This window comes from Geotrypetes seraphini, chromosome 2 (assembly GCF_902459505.1).
Source record: "Geotrypetes seraphini chromosome 2, aGeoSer1.1, whole genome shotgun sequence".
Taxonomy (NCBI): domain Eukaryota; kingdom Metazoa; phylum Chordata; class Amphibia; order Gymnophiona; family Dermophiidae; genus Geotrypetes; species Geotrypetes seraphini.
The window spans coordinates 232,718,610-232,733,845 of record NC_047085.1 but is presented as its reverse complement, the minus strand read 5'-3'; the positions used below and the strand labels follow the sequence as shown (position 1 = coordinate 232,733,845).

Genomic DNA, 15,236 nt, shown 5'->3' with positions numbered 1-15,236 from the left:
GTCCATAAGAGATAAAGGTAAGACTGTCCATGCTGAAAGCCTCTGCTCCTTATAATGCAATCGGGGAATGATATTCAAAGTGTACAGCTGAGATAAGTCACGTGGTACCTATACCCCTAGATATCTAATACTGTCCTCTTCCCACTGCAAAGGGAAATCACCCTGCCCAAAAACAGGAATGTCAGGATCTAATGGCAGGACCACATATTTGTCTATTAAGCTGGAATCCAGAGTAAAACCCTAATTCATCAAGAAGACCTAATTGAGCAGTCAACGAGAGTTGGACTTTGGAAAGGGTTAGAAGAATGTCATTCGCAAAAACCAAGATCTTAACAGTTTGCCCACCGATATCCACTCCACACACATCTTTAAATTTAAAGCTATTACTGAATTACTTGCTGAGTTCCTACATCCTTGGAACAGCGCTTCATGTTTCTTTTTACATACCAAGCATAGTGATTTTTTTTTTTTAAACCCGAAAGCAATTGGGACACACTTTTACTTATTATGGTTTCCACATGAACACTAGATTCCTTGTTCAAGCAGATTCCTGTCTGCGGTCTGTGACCCACATACATTGCCATTATCAAAGATTTAGGCTGGTGAACAGGATTTTGTTTTTACAATTTCTTTCCATTTTTTCTAAAGCAACTCTTAAGGAAATTGCTTGACAAACCAGTATATTTTGAATCACCTTCTATATTATCAGATTCATATACTGGAATTTGCATATTAAGGTCAACCTCTGGCGCTCATCTATAGCATCTGCTATGTTGGGAGCTATGAGATGTCTAGTTTGTTGAGAATCTCTCTCTTTTGCCGTTGAGGTGGTCACGTTAAATTTCAACTTGGAAGGAGTTTGAATACTTTGAATAACACACAGTCTCCTTTCTATTTGGGTCAGAGGCAAGACTGGGCTCTTGCTGCAATACCAGAAAAATTAGCAACAGCTTCAGCAAATTCCCATGGCAGCTCCTTTTAATATACTCAGCCTATTTTCATTTCCCTCTGATGAACATAGTAAATTTCTTCCTTAACTTATCTGTTAACATCAGTGGTTCTAGATCAGACATGGGCAACTCTGGTCCTCGAGGGCCGGAATCCAGTCGGGTTTTCAGGATTTCCCCAATTGCAAATAGATCTCATGCATATTCATTGGGGAAATCCTGAAAACCCGATTGGATTCCAGCCCTCGAGGACCGGAGTTGCCCGTGTCTGTTCTAGATGTTCGGTCTTTGTTCACCTGACCTTTAGGACCTGTAACTGCGCTGGCAGATGAACCGTCAATATTATTAATACAGAGTTCTGCCCTTCAGCCTGACATCCTCCAGGAGGCTTCATCAAGAACTGCATCTTGATGCAGCAACTTTTATCACCAAGCCAGTTTTTCCCCTATCTCTTCAATTGGCTACTATAGGATACCTATCTTCAGGGATGCTCTCAGGCAGTCAGCTTTTTCACATCTCAGCTTTAATCCTCTCAACCACTGCAATTCATAAGAGCCCTGCTCAATACAATTATACTCGGGGCCTTCATACTTCAGCAATGACAGAATCGCCTGTTTCAACTTTCCAGTCAAGTCTTTCATCTTATGTCTAGCTCAGCTAGATAACTGATGGGACTCGTGGATCACATGGTGTCCTTGATCCATATTCCTCTCTTCACGAGATTTTATTTTTGAACTGCCTAGTAGTCTCTAGCATCTACATGGTCTCCAGTTTTCATTTCTTTTTCACAGCCACTTTCTCTTATCATGGCTGTGTTACTCTTCAGTGGGGGATGACTTTGTCCTATCCTTCCAAATGGCTGCTGCTTCAGATGCCTCCAGATCATACAATTCTGACCACATACTTTTCCAAGTATTCTTTCGAACCTCACCTGGACAGTATTAACATACGAGCCTGCTCTGCCAAGAGCAGACGTTTATATATATATTTGGAGAATGAAGTAGGTTGGAACACTCTCCAGTCTTTTCATCACAGCATATTTACTCCTCTTACTGTGCTTGAACAATCAACTTGCATTCTACTGCATAATCAAGCATGGCAGTATCAGTTTTTCTACTTTTCTATCAGTAGGCCAAGAGGATTTGGAACTACTCAATTGCTTGATACATATTTCTAAACCTTTGTCCGCTGTCTGGAAACTCCCTATTCTATTCCAGCTGTTCCGGGGAAATTGGATTCCAGATACCGGACTGTCCATCACAAGGGCTTTGACAATGCTCAATTGTCCCATCAATCCCTTCTGGTGGAATCTTCGTTGAAGAGTTCTCACCCTTCTCAAGTATATGCCACAGTCCCTCCGGGCAGGGAGGGCAAAACGATGGACAGATTGGTCGTCGCATGTACCAGAACTCTATGATGACCTCCAGAGTTCTCAACTACAACTTTCATTTCATTACCTATTTCGAGTTTTTTCTGTCCATCCTTCCCAAATTCATGCCCTACCTGGATTTGCGGGCACATTTTGATTACCAGGAAGTCCTGGCATCATTGTCCCAACTTCGACTGCAACTTCTTCAGTCCTCATACACGATGCCTTTGAGCTGTCTGCTCGGGCTACTGCTTGCTCGGTGGCCATGCGACACCTGGCGTGGCTCCGCACCATCAATATGGACCCAAATCTGCAGGACCAACTGGCTAATGTCCCTTGCGCTGGCACTGACCTCTTTGATGAGTCCATAGAGGCAGCAACCAAGAAGCTTTCGGACCACGAGAAGTCTTTCCAGTCTATTCTCGTCCTAAGCCAAAGCCAGCGCCGCCTCGTCCTTCACGCCCGCCTCTGATTTACCAACGGCGTTTTCCACCGAAACAGGCTCCTGCCATTCGTCAGCCTGTGAAGAGGCAATATCCTCAGCAGCAAAAGAAGCCTCAGCCACCTGCTGTACCCAAGGCTCCTCAGCCTTTTTGACTGTCTCTAGAAAGCATAACCTCAGTCGTTCTGCCCTTTCCCGTTTTTCCCCCTATCGGAGGTCGTCTCCATCATTTTTACCGATGGACGACTATTACCACCGACCTCTGGTCCTTTCCATCGTCAGGGACGTATACTCTCTTCAGTTCCAACAAGTTCCTCCGGAACATCCTCCAAGAGAGTATCCTTCCTCCTCTGCCCAGACCGCCCTTCTTCTTCAGGAAGCTCAAGCTTTGCTTCGAGCTTTCGAGCCAGTCCCTTTGGCTCAGCAGAACAAGAGATTTTACTCCTGTTACTTCCTTGTTCCGAAAAAGACAGGCGATCTGCGTCCTATTTTGGATCTCAGGGTGCTCAACAAGTTCCTAGTCAAAGAAAAATTTTGCATGTTGACCCTGGCATCTCTATCCCCTCCTCGAGCAGAACGACTGGTTATGCTCTCTGGATCTCAAGGAGGCCTACACTCACATTCCTATCCATCCGGCCTGCCGACAGTACCTCTGATTTAGGGTGGGAAATCTACATTATCAGTACAGAGTGCTCCCTTTCGGCCTGGCCTCGTCACCCAGAGTCTTCACCAAGTGTCTGGTGGTGGTGGCCGCAGCGCTCAGGAACCATGGTCTTCTAGTGTTTCCCTACCTGGACGACTGGCTCATCAAGGATTCCACGTCTCAAGGAGTCATCCTGTCGACCCAGCGGACTATCTGGTTCCTGCAGAATCTGGGATTCGAAATCAATTTTCCGAAGTCCCATCTCCACCCTTCTCAGGCTCTTCCCTTCATCGGAGCTGTTCTAGATACAGGCCAACTCAGAGCGTTCCTTCCTCAACAACGTCTAGAGACTATTCTCCATCTTTGTCAGTCAGTCTCCTCTCGCCCGTCCATCTTGGCGAGACACATGATGGTTCTTCTGGGTCACATGGCTTCCACAGTACATGTGACTCCTTTTGCCAGACTTCACCTCAGAATTCCTCAGTGGATCTTGGCATCTCAATGGACGCAGGTTTCCAACCTTCTGACTCGACATATCCAGGTCACTCCTACTCTGACACAGTCTCTTCGCTGGTGGATGCTCTCTTCCAATCTATCCAGAGGTTTGTTTTTTCACACGCCCCCACCCCATCAGAAGGTTCTCACGACCGATTCTTCAACTTACACTTGGGGGGGGCTCATCTAGATGGTCTCCGTACTCAAGGCTATTGGACCAGTACACATCAATCTCTTGGAACTCAAGGCGATTTTCAATGCTCTCAATGCTTTTCAGCATCTGCTTCACGACCGTGCGTGTAGTCCTCATTCGCACGGACAATCAAGTCGCCATGTATTATGTCAACAAACAGGGAGTCACGAGATCTGTCTCCCTCTGTCAGGAAGCTCTGAAAGTTTGGGATTGGGCAATTCACCACAACACCTTCCTCAAAGCTGTCTACATTCAGGAGGCGGACAATGCCTTAGCAGACAACTTGAGTCGTCTTCTATAGCCTCACAAATGGACTCTCCATTCCACGCCCCTTCATCACATCTTCTCTCAGTGGGAAACGCCTCAGATAGACCTCTTTGCAGCCTCCCACAACTTCAAACTGCCTCAGTTCTGCTCCAAGATCTACACTCCTCATCGTCTCGAGGCAGATGCTTTTCTTCTGGACTGGACGAATCTCTTTTTATATGCGTTTCCTCCCTTTCCTCTCATTCAAAAGACGCTGGTCAAGCTGATTCTGGTTGCTCCTCGGTGGCCCAGGCAACTCTGGTACTCCCTTCTACTTCAACTCAGCAGCAGGGAACCATACCTTCTACCAGTTTTTCCCTCTCTGCTTACGCAGCATCATGGATCTCTACTTCATCCCAACCTGCAGTCGCTCCACCTGACAGCTTGGTTCCTCTCAACATAGCTCCTCTCCAATTTTCTCAATCTGTGAGGGATGTTTTGGAAGCTTCACGGAAGCCTACTACTAGACAATGCTATCACCAAAAATGGACTAAATTTTCTGTTTGGTGTTTTTCTCATCATAAGGAGCCTCAATTTTCCTCCTTATCTTCAGTTTTGGACTATCTGTTCCATCTTTCTCAGTCTGGTCTCAAGTCTACTTTGATCCGAGTCCATCTTAATGCAATTGCTGCTTTCCATCAGCCTATTGAAGGGAAACCTCTCTCTGCTCATCCTGTGGTTTCCAGATTCATGAAAGGACTTTTCAATGTCAAACCTCCTCTCAAACCGCCTCCAGTGGTTTGGGACCTCAATATTGTTCTTACTCAACTGATGAAACCTCCATTTGAACCAATGGACAAGGTTCATCTGAAGTATCTCACTTGGAAAGTGGTGTTTCTCATTGGCTTCACTTCTGCTCGACGAGTCAGTGAGCTTCAAGCGTTGGTTGCGGATCCGCCTTTTACAGTGTTCCATCATGACAAGGTGGTTCTTTGCACTCATCTGAAATTCCTTCCTAAAGTAGTCTCGGAGTTTCATCTCAACCAATCCATTGTTCTTCCAATGTTTTTTTCCAAAGCCTCATTCTCATCCTGGAGAATCAGCTCTTCATACTCTGGACTGTAAACGTGCTTTGGCATTCTATTTGGAACGCACCAAACCGCACAGAACTGCTCCTCAACTTTTTGTCTCCTTTGATCCGAACAAGTTGGGATGTCCTATCTCTAAGCGTACCATCTAATCTAATCTAAATCTTGGGTTTATATACCGCATCATCTCCGCAGATGGAGCTCGACACGGTTTACATGGTTAGGGAAGGAACGGAACTCCAGTGGAATTATATAAGTATGAGAGAAGAGAGGTTGGTGTGAGAGTGCCAGGAGCGGGACGGGGTTACGTTCTGGAGAAGAGCCAGGTCTTCAGATGCTTACGGAATGGTAGAAGGGGGCTCAAATTGCGGAGAGGGGAAGGGAGACTGTTCCAGAGCTGAGTGATTCTGAAAGGGAGGGAAGAGCCAAGTTTACCAACAAGGGAGATGCCTTTTAAGGAGGGGTAGGATAGTTTTAATTTTTGAGTGGATCTAGTGGAGGTTGGATTTGAGGAATTCCAGGATAGAGGGATAAAAGGAGGAAGGATACCGTGGAGGATCTTGAAGGTTAGGCAGGCACATTTAAAGTAGACCCTGGAAATAACGGGAAGCCAGTGGAGTTTGGATAGGAGCGGTGTGACATGGTCAAATTTACTTTTTGAGAAGATAAGTTTGGCCGCGGTGTTCTGGATTAGTTGGAGTCTGTGGAGGCTTTTCTTTGTTAAGCTTAGGTAAATGGAATTGCAATAATCCAATCTGGAGAGGATAATGGATTGTACGAGGACGGCAAAGTGTTTTTGATGGAAGCAGGATCTCACTTTCCTCAGCATGTGAAGGCTGCAAAAGCATTTTTTTATCAGGGAGTTGAGGTGGTCGTTGAAGGATAATGATGAATCTATGGTGATGCCCAGAACTTTGCTAGAGAATTCCAGCTGTAGAGAGGAGCCTATGGGCAGTGGGATGGAAGTGGGTAATTGATCAAGTTTAGGGCCGAGCCAAAGTAGTTTAGTTTTGGACTCGTTCAATTTCATTTGTACAGTGTGAGCCCAGGATTGAAGTTTGGTTATGCAAGAAGAAATGTTAGCTGCGAGATTGGTGAGGTTCGCGTCGGTCTCGATGAGGACCAGGATATCGTCGGCGTAAGTGTAGAGTGTTTCTAGGGGGGATAGGTGGAGAAGATTCAGGGAGGACATATAAATGTTGAAGAGGATGGGAGAAAGGGGGGAGCCTTGTGGGACTCCACAAGTCGGTTTCCATGGGGAGGAAGAGGAACCATGTTTGGTGACGGTGTAAGAGCGAGAACGTAAGAAGTTCGAGAACCAGTCAAGGACTGTAGAACTAATGCCTATCTCGGAGAGTAGGAAGATTAGAATGTCATGGTGGACAACGTCAAAGGCAGCAGAGAGGTCGAATTGAAGGAGAACGGCAAATTTTTTGTGAGAGTGAAATTGTTGGATCTTCGAGATTAGGGAGGCCAGGAGGGTTTCGGTACTGAAGTTGGGTCTGAAGCCGTATTGATAGGGTAGGAGGACAGAGAATCTTTCCAGGTAGGCTGAGAGTTGGGAGGAGACGATGGACTCTAGCAATTTGGTTAGGAGCGGGAATGTTTGCTATTGGGCGATAATTGGATGGGGAGGAGGGGTCTAGGTCAGCTTTCTTCAGTAGAGGGGTCAGTGCAATGCGTCCCATTTCAGGGGAGAAGAGGCCCGATGATAGGGCAGAATTTATGAGTATGGTGAGAGAAGAGATGGCCTGTGTGGGTATTTTCTCAAATAGATAGGATGGGAATGGATCCAAGGTGCAGTTACAGGATTTCAGTTTCAGGCAGAGTTTGAGGACCTGCGAATCGGATACTTGCTCAAAGGTAGTCCAGGATCTGTTGACTGGGACGGGGGTGGGGACCTTTGTAGTAGAATCGGGGGAGGCGGGCACCAGAGGATTGTAGGAGACTACGGGAGGGAAGGAGCTTCTCAAGGCGGTGACCTTTTCATTGAAAAAGTTTGCTAGTAGGTCCACTGATGGGGAGGAGGGAGGTATAGAAGGGTTGGTGTTGGGAGTTAAGGAGCGCCAGATATTGAACAGCATACTGTTCTGGTTTTTTGAACTGGAGATCTTGTCACCATAGAAATTTTTCCTAGCTCTTTTGAGTGTATTGTTGTAGAGTTTAATGTTGACTCTCCAGATTTGTTTATCTGCGGGGGATTTAGATTTTTTCCAGATGCGTTCCAGGGATCGACATTTTTGTTTTAGCATCCTGTGTTGTGGGAGGTACCAGGGGGCCTTACGGGAGTAGGAGATGGTTTTGGTGGACAGCGAGGCGAGAGATTGGTAGGTGGATTCTGAGAGAGTGGTCCAATTGTGCCAGTTGGTTGCAGAATCTGATGGCTTAGGATTGGATGAGAGAGTGTCAAGAAATTTGGACCAGAACTGATCACTTGAAATTTTCTTGCGGAAAGTAATGGACTTAGAGGGCTGAGGAGAGGTTCCAAGGTGAGACATGAAGATGGGGAGACAGAAGGTTCCTAGGTAGTGGTCGGACCAGGGAACGTAGTTGAACGGATGTCATCGGTTGAAGTTTTGTAATCCGTGAGATCGAGGAAGCTGATGAGGTCTAGTGTGTGGCCTTTTTCATGGGTTGGAGAGGGGGCAGGGGGGGAGAGGCCGAGAGAGATGAGGAAATTATTGAAATCGGATGCATCTTTGCTGGAGGTGTCATCAAGGTGGAGATTGATATCTCCGATGATCAGTAGTCTTTGGAACTTAAGGAATGCGTTAGATATGGTCTCGTAAACAAGTTCGGAGGAATTGCTCCAGGGGGTGGGCGGGCGATAGAGTAATAAGATACCTAGTGGGTGTAGATGGAGCTCATCATTGATTGAGGCTAGCATATATTCTAGTGAGTGGTGGCTGCCTTTTTCGAGAAGTTCAACATTGAAGAAAGATTTGTAGAGGAGTGCCAATCCGCCTCCTTTTCGGTTTAGTCTAGGAGAAAAGAGGCCTTGGTAGCCCTGGGGGCAAATCTCGTTTTGTGTAAAATAATCATCTTTTTTGATCCAGGACTCTGTGATACAGAAGAATCCAGGATCGGAATCTGTGAGGAGATCTTTCATAATTTGGGTCTTGTTACATACGGATCTGGCGTTGCAGTAAAGTATCGGGACTGGGGTTAGAGAGTCAGGGGCATGGTTGGGAAGGTTGGCGGGGGGCACAGGCTTTAAATAGGCGAGGTTGGCTTTGCGGGGTTTATGTTTGTGAGAGTGATTTCTAGTGCGCAACAGCGTGGGGATTTTGAGGCTGGGGCAGGTATTAGTGACATTTGGGGAGTCTGGTAGATTGGGGGAAGGGGGTTTCAAGCAGAGGGTGATCTTAAGAGAAGAGCAGAGAAGGAGAAATAGGAGCCAAAAGGGAGGCTTCATGTTTGAGCTTGGGGAGCCTTTTTTGCTGGGAGGCAGGGCTTGTTTGAATCGTGTGTGAAACAGTTTGCTAAGTAGGGAGAGTCTTTTTTTTTTTTTTTTTTTTTGGATAACACTGGGGGGAAAGAGTGGTTAAACCCGAATCCCAGCAGTGAGAGCGGATTTACCTCTGAAACTATTTATCTTTTGGAACCTGAGCAATGGGGTATTCCATGCGGAATCGTATGCAGAGGGGGCTTAATCGGAGGGGTTTAGCAAGGGGAGGCTGCACTATCGGGAAGCCAGGACTGGGCGGGGACTTAAATGAGTTAGTGGGAGGAAGGGCGGCTTGTATCTCATTATGCTATGCCCAGGCTGGATTTCCTCTTCACAGTAAAGTCACAGCCCATAAGGTCAGAGCAATGGCAGCTTCTGTGGCTTTCCTCAGATCTACACCTATTGAGAAAATTTGTAAAGCTGCCACTTGGTCCTCGGTTCACACCTTCACTTCTCATTATTGCCTGGATACTTTCTCCAGACGGGATGGACAGTTTGGCCAAACAGTATTGCAAAATTTATTCTCCTAAGTTGCCTATTCTCCCACCATCCCACTTTGGTTAGCTTGCAGGTCACCCACTTGTGAGAATACCTGCCTGCTTGTCCTGGGATAAAGCACAGTTACTTACAGTAACAGTTGTTATCCAGGGACAGCAGGCAGCTATTCTCACATCCCACCCACCTCCTCGGGTTGGCTTCTCTGCTAGCTATCTGAACTGAGGAGATGCGCCCTGCGCTGGGCCCAAGCGCGGTGCGGGCGACTTGAATCTTCGAGTTTCTTCAAGCAAATCTGTTTATGAGGCGTCCGCATCGGGGCTCCGTTTGATCACGTCACCCACTTGTGAGAATAGCTGCCTGCTGTCCCTGGATAACAACTGTTACGGTAAGTAACTGTGCTTTCCAATCTTTCTTTGCATTTATAAACAATTTTGAGAATTAGCCCCCCACCCCTTAACTTAAGCTTATACCATACAGGGAAAAATGAAATCTATTCATTGCAATAATTTGTTAATGGCCCACACACATCTTGAAATCTTTTTAAATTTCCTTTCTGTATAGATATTGTTTTTTCCATTTTATATATATGATACAACGAATTCCACCAAAAACTGTAATTTAGTCTCTTCCAATTTTTCCAATTATTTGTTGTATGGCGACTCCTTTCCTATTTTTTTATTTTATTGCTTTAGGATAAAGTAGTATTTTAGCTGTGTTGATAAATGTTTAGAAATAGAAATGGTGATCCTTTTATTGGACTAATTTTAATATATTTTTGGCTAAATTTCAGAGACCAAATTCTCCTTCCTCAGGTCAGGACAGGACACTTTAACAGCAGTATACTTTACTGACCTAAGGAAAGAGGGTTTTACCTCTGAAAGCTAATTTTTTTTTTTTAATAAATCTTTATTCATTTTTATCTCATACATCAAGTGAAGATACACATATTAAATCAATTTTTACAAAACACTTGAAATTATAATCATATAATCTTTTAGAATAAGAATAAATACCCCCCCCAATGATCAATACTTAATTGACAATATTATACATATATCCCATCCCTATCCAAGTATAAACTATTCTTGTGCTTAAGATAATAATAATAATAACTTTATTTTTGTATACCGCCATACCCCGAAGAGTTCAGGCGGTTCACATTAGTTAAACAGAGATTACAAGTGGTTACATATCAAATTGATCATAGAGTAGTTAAACAGAGATTACAAGTGGTTACATATCAAATTGATCATAGAGTAGCAGACAGCAAGGAGAGAGTATTTACAAGATGTCTGATCACTAGAATAAGAAATCAATGCTCCCCGTATTTTTTTAAAGTTATGAAAATTTCCTTGTTGTAACGAAATCAACTTTTCCATCTTATATATGTGGCAAACTGAATTCCACCAGAAGGTATAATTTAGCTTAGTATAATCTTTCCAATTTTGAGTAATCTGTTGCATGGCGACCCCCGTCAATATTAATAATAACTTATTATTATTTGCAGAAATCGGACTCTGAACTCTCATTGCTGTACCTAATAATATAGTGTCATAAGAGAGTCCAACATGATTTTCTAATAATTTATTAATTTGGAGCCAAATAAATTTCAAAAAAGCAATTACACAGGGACAGAAAAAAATTAAATGATCTAACGTCCCAACTTCTAATCTACAGTGCCAGCATCTATTGGATCTAGTGTTATCTAACTTTTTTATTTTTTTTAATTCATTTTTGAATTCTTACAACAAGTGAATTAAACATAATACAAACAATTTTCACATATCACTTGTATTTACAAACAAATAGTCTTGTAAGATACAATAAATACCCCCTACACGTTTACAAAAGTTAGATAACAATATGGTATTAGGGGTCCAAAAAACTTGATGTAACAAAAATAACCACGTTTGACTCGGATGCTAACCTTGTAGACCTTAATCTCCAAGACCAAAATCGTAGCCATTGAGATGCAGAAATTGTCTGTCCAATCTCAATACTCCAAATATCCCTAAGGCCAGTTTTCTTTTTTTTATTTAAAAATCCATATAATAATTTATACCATTTTGCGGCTTGGTGTCCCAAGAAATCCTCCTGAAAGCAGAGGAATTGTAAACTATATTGATTGAGTATTAAGACCTTTTATAATTAGCAAAAGCTTGTTATTCTTGGATGATATTTGGCTTTTAGCCCTCATTGACATGCCAAATAAAACAGTATCATACGATAGCGCAACTGGGTTTTCCAATAAACAATTTATTTGACCCCCATATTGATTTCCAAAAGGCCAAGATTAATGGACAATAAAATAATAAATGATCAAGAGTCCATATTTCAAGATTACAATGCCAACATCTATTAGACTTAGCGCTTGTGATTTTAATGTGTTTGAGGCGTGTGCAGATGAGGACAGAGCTTGCTGGAATGGGGCAGGAAAAGAACTCACGGGGATGGGAAAATGAGTTCCCACGGGGATAGGGAAAAGTTTGTCCCTGTGTCATTCTCTTAAGTGAGAGTTCTTCTCAGATGTGTACTTCTTTGCCAACAGAAACAAAAGATACATTTGGCTATAAATTATGAAATCAAGACAGTATACACCTGGTATTTTTGCTAGATAGAGTTTGCAGATATATTTTCAGGAATCCTGATAATTAAACTGTATTGAAGTGCCAGTCAAGTATAGCAGAATTATTTTTGGAAGGGTCAGAACCAAAGTTATAAGGTTGGTTTTCTGTTTTTTTGACAGGAAGTATACCGTAATTCCATGCCAGCTTCCAGTTTCCAGCAGCAGAAGTTGCGTGTTTGTGAGGTCTGCTCTGCCTACCTGGGTCTCCACGATAATGACAGAAGACTTGCAGATCATTTTGGGGGGAAATTGCATTTGGGTTTCATTGAAATCCGAGAGAAATTGGATGAACTGAAGGTAAACTATATTATATTTTTTAAATTTATAAACAGGCTGAAAATAGTCTTTGTGTGAAAATTGTTTGCAGCAACTTCATTAGAAATTTTTTTTTTTTTTTTTAAATTAAGGCTCTTTTCAGATGCATTTATATATATATATATATACAGTGGTACCTTGGATTACGAGCATAATCCATTCCAGGAGCATGCTCGTAATCTAAAATGCTCGTTTATCAAAGCGAGCTTCCCCATAGGAAATAATGGAAACTCGCTTTGGTAGGTTCCCACCCTCCCCCCCCTGATGCCAGCAGCGCTGCTAACCGGCATTGCTTCCCACGAAGACGACCCCCCCGCGCTCCGGCACCCCCCCGCCGCCGCCATCGGGCACCCCCCCGCAACCTGAGGTCCCCCAACCCACCCGAACCCTCTTCTTACTTTGGTGTAGCCTCCGCACCGGCACCAGCATGTCCTGTGCGTTGGTGCCGGTGCCTGAAGATCTGCCTACTGTGCTGGGCCTTGAGCATGTGCGCATGCTCAAGGCCTGAGAGTTCATGTTCGATGTGAGAGTTCACGTTCGACGTGAACTCTCAGGCCTTGAGCATGCGCACATGCTCAAGGCCCAGCACAGGAGGCAGATCTTCGGGCACCGGCACCAACGCACAGGATATGCTGGTGCTGGTGCGGAGGCTACATCAAAGTAAGAAGAGGGTTCTGGTGGGTTGGGGGGACCTCAGGTCGTGGCGGGGGGGTGCCCGATGGCGGGGGGGAGGGTGCCGGTTCGCGGGGGAGGAGGGGCGCTCGCAAATCGAGGTGCGCTCGGTTTACGAGGCACCAAGTTTGCGAATGTTTTGCTCAAAGCCAGCCCAGACAGAAGAGGGAGGATCTCCGACGCACCGCCCAGCCCAGGCCGTGCCAGAAGAGGGAGGATCTTCGTGCACCGGTACTGGTGCCAAGATGGGGTAAAGTTAGTGTCATTGACGTGCTCGGGGGGGGGGGTGAAGTAGGATCGCGGTGGAGGGGAGGCAATGGGGGGGATCGCGGGGGGGGGGGGGGCGCTCGTACAGCGAGGCAAGCTCGGTTTACGAGGCACCAAGTTTGCATATGTTTTGCTCGTCTTGCAAAACACTCGCATACCAATGCACTCATAAACCGAGGTACCACTGTGTGTATGTATGTATATATATATATATATGTGTGTGTGTGTGTATATATATATATATATATATATATATATATATATATTAATATATTAAGTGGTGTGTGTATATCTATATACAGTGGTGCCTCACACAACGAACTTAATCCGTTCCAGGAGCAAGTTTGTTATGTGAAACGTTCGTTGTGTGAAACGCGTTTTCCCATAAGAATACATGTAAAACAAAATAATTCGTTCTGCAGCCCTGTTTTCCCATAAGAATACATGTAAAACAAAATAATTCGTTCTGCAGCCCTACATTTCCCTCCCTCCACCTCACCTTATATGCAGAGTTTGCCAGCTTTCTTTTTCACCCAGCCGCACGCTTTCAAAAAGCTGTGCACGCGCAGCTGCTGAAGTTGATCAATGTTCTCTTCTCCTGCAACTTCCGGTTTCCGGTTGCGTCAGAGGAGAAGATTGAACAACAGAGCATGCGCGCATGTGCTGCTCTTTGAAAGTGTGTGGCTGGCCGAAAAAGAAAGCCGGAAAACTCGGCATCTAAGGTAAGGTGGAGGGTGCTGCTGTTCCCGGCTCACATTAGGAAGCGGCGAGAGTAGTTCCGCCCCCCCCCGGGCCCCTCGGGCGACTTTGTTGTGTGAAACGAAGTTCGTTATAGGGAGCAAGACAAAAAGTTCGTTATGCGCAGCGTTCACTGTGCGAGGCGTCCGTTATGTGAGGCACCACTGTATATATATCTATCTATCTATATATAGAGTAGATGTGTCTGTCTTTCTTTCTGTCTCTCTCTCTCTCTCCTTGGCCACTTTCTACACTCGGGCCTAACAATTGTCTCTTTCTAATCCCTCCCTCCTTCCTTCCTGTGTCCTTAGTGCCCCCAGTGCCTCCTTCCTATGTCCTTAGTGCCCTCAGTGCCTCCTTCCCATGTCCTTAGTGCCCCAGTATCTCCTTCCTATGTCCTTAGTGCCCCAGGGCCTCCTTCCTATGTCCCCCCTCACTGCCTTCCAGCCTTTGTCCCACCTCCCTCCTCCAAAGCTAGCCAGCCTACCTCCCTCCCTCCAGCGCTGAAGCCGAAGCCTGTCCCCCCGTACTGGCCCCCGCTGCTGCTACTACCTCCTGTCTGGCCTACCGTCGCTTCAAACACTCTCCTCCCCATCCGGTCCGCCGCCGCCCACCACAACTAGGGAAAAGGGTACACCGCACACAAACCACCGCAGGCTCCAGCTGAACGCGTCGAACACTATCGCAGAGCTACAGCTTACGGAGGCAGGGATCACGAAGTTGTAAGTGCGCATGCGCACTTAGGGTTTTATTATGAGAGATATGTATGTATATATGTGTGTGTGTATATATATATTTTGTTTTTTGTTTTTTTTTAATTTGCTTTTTTTACATCGGTTATAGAGACTTGTAGCAGAGAAACAGGAGAAACGAAATCAAGAGAGGCTGAAACGCAGAGAGGAACGTGAGAAAGAGGAAAAAGAAAAGCTGAAGAGGAGGTACGTCATTTTGATGTTGCTTATGTGCAGTGCCTCGCAGTTTAGTCCCAAGTTTCCTTTCTTTTATGTTTTAAACAATGTATTGTACCATTGCAAACAAACAGGTAAAGTACAACCACAAGTCACTATGACAAAAAACAGTAACCTTTTGCAACATATAGTAACAACCGATGGGTGGCATTTTATTTTTTGTATAGGATAGGATTGTTTGCCTTTTCCCTCTTTCCATATTGCATGTAGAAGTGCCATATTGCACTCTTGTCTATGGTCTCATGCATGGCTTTGTTGTAACGACAACACCAGGCCTGAGA

At 44.8% G+C, this 15,236-nt stretch overlaps 1 protein-coding gene across 5 annotated transcripts in view; it reads left to right on the top strand.

The window, feature by feature from the left end:
• Positions 1-15,236, top strand: part of LOC117355978 (putative RNA-binding protein Luc7-like 2) — a 258,392-nt gene that overhangs the window by 159,065 nt on the left and 84,091 nt on the right. For all 5 annotated transcript variants that reach the window (XM_033935181.1, XM_033935182.1, XM_033935183.1 and 2 more), the window contains 2 exons: positions 12,116-12,292; positions 14,831-14,925. In XM_033935181.1, coding sequence (XP_033791072.1) covers positions 12,116-12,292; positions 14,831-14,925 — 272 coding nt within the window. The remainder of the gene's footprint in view (positions 1-12,115; positions 12,293-14,830; positions 14,926-15,236) is intronic.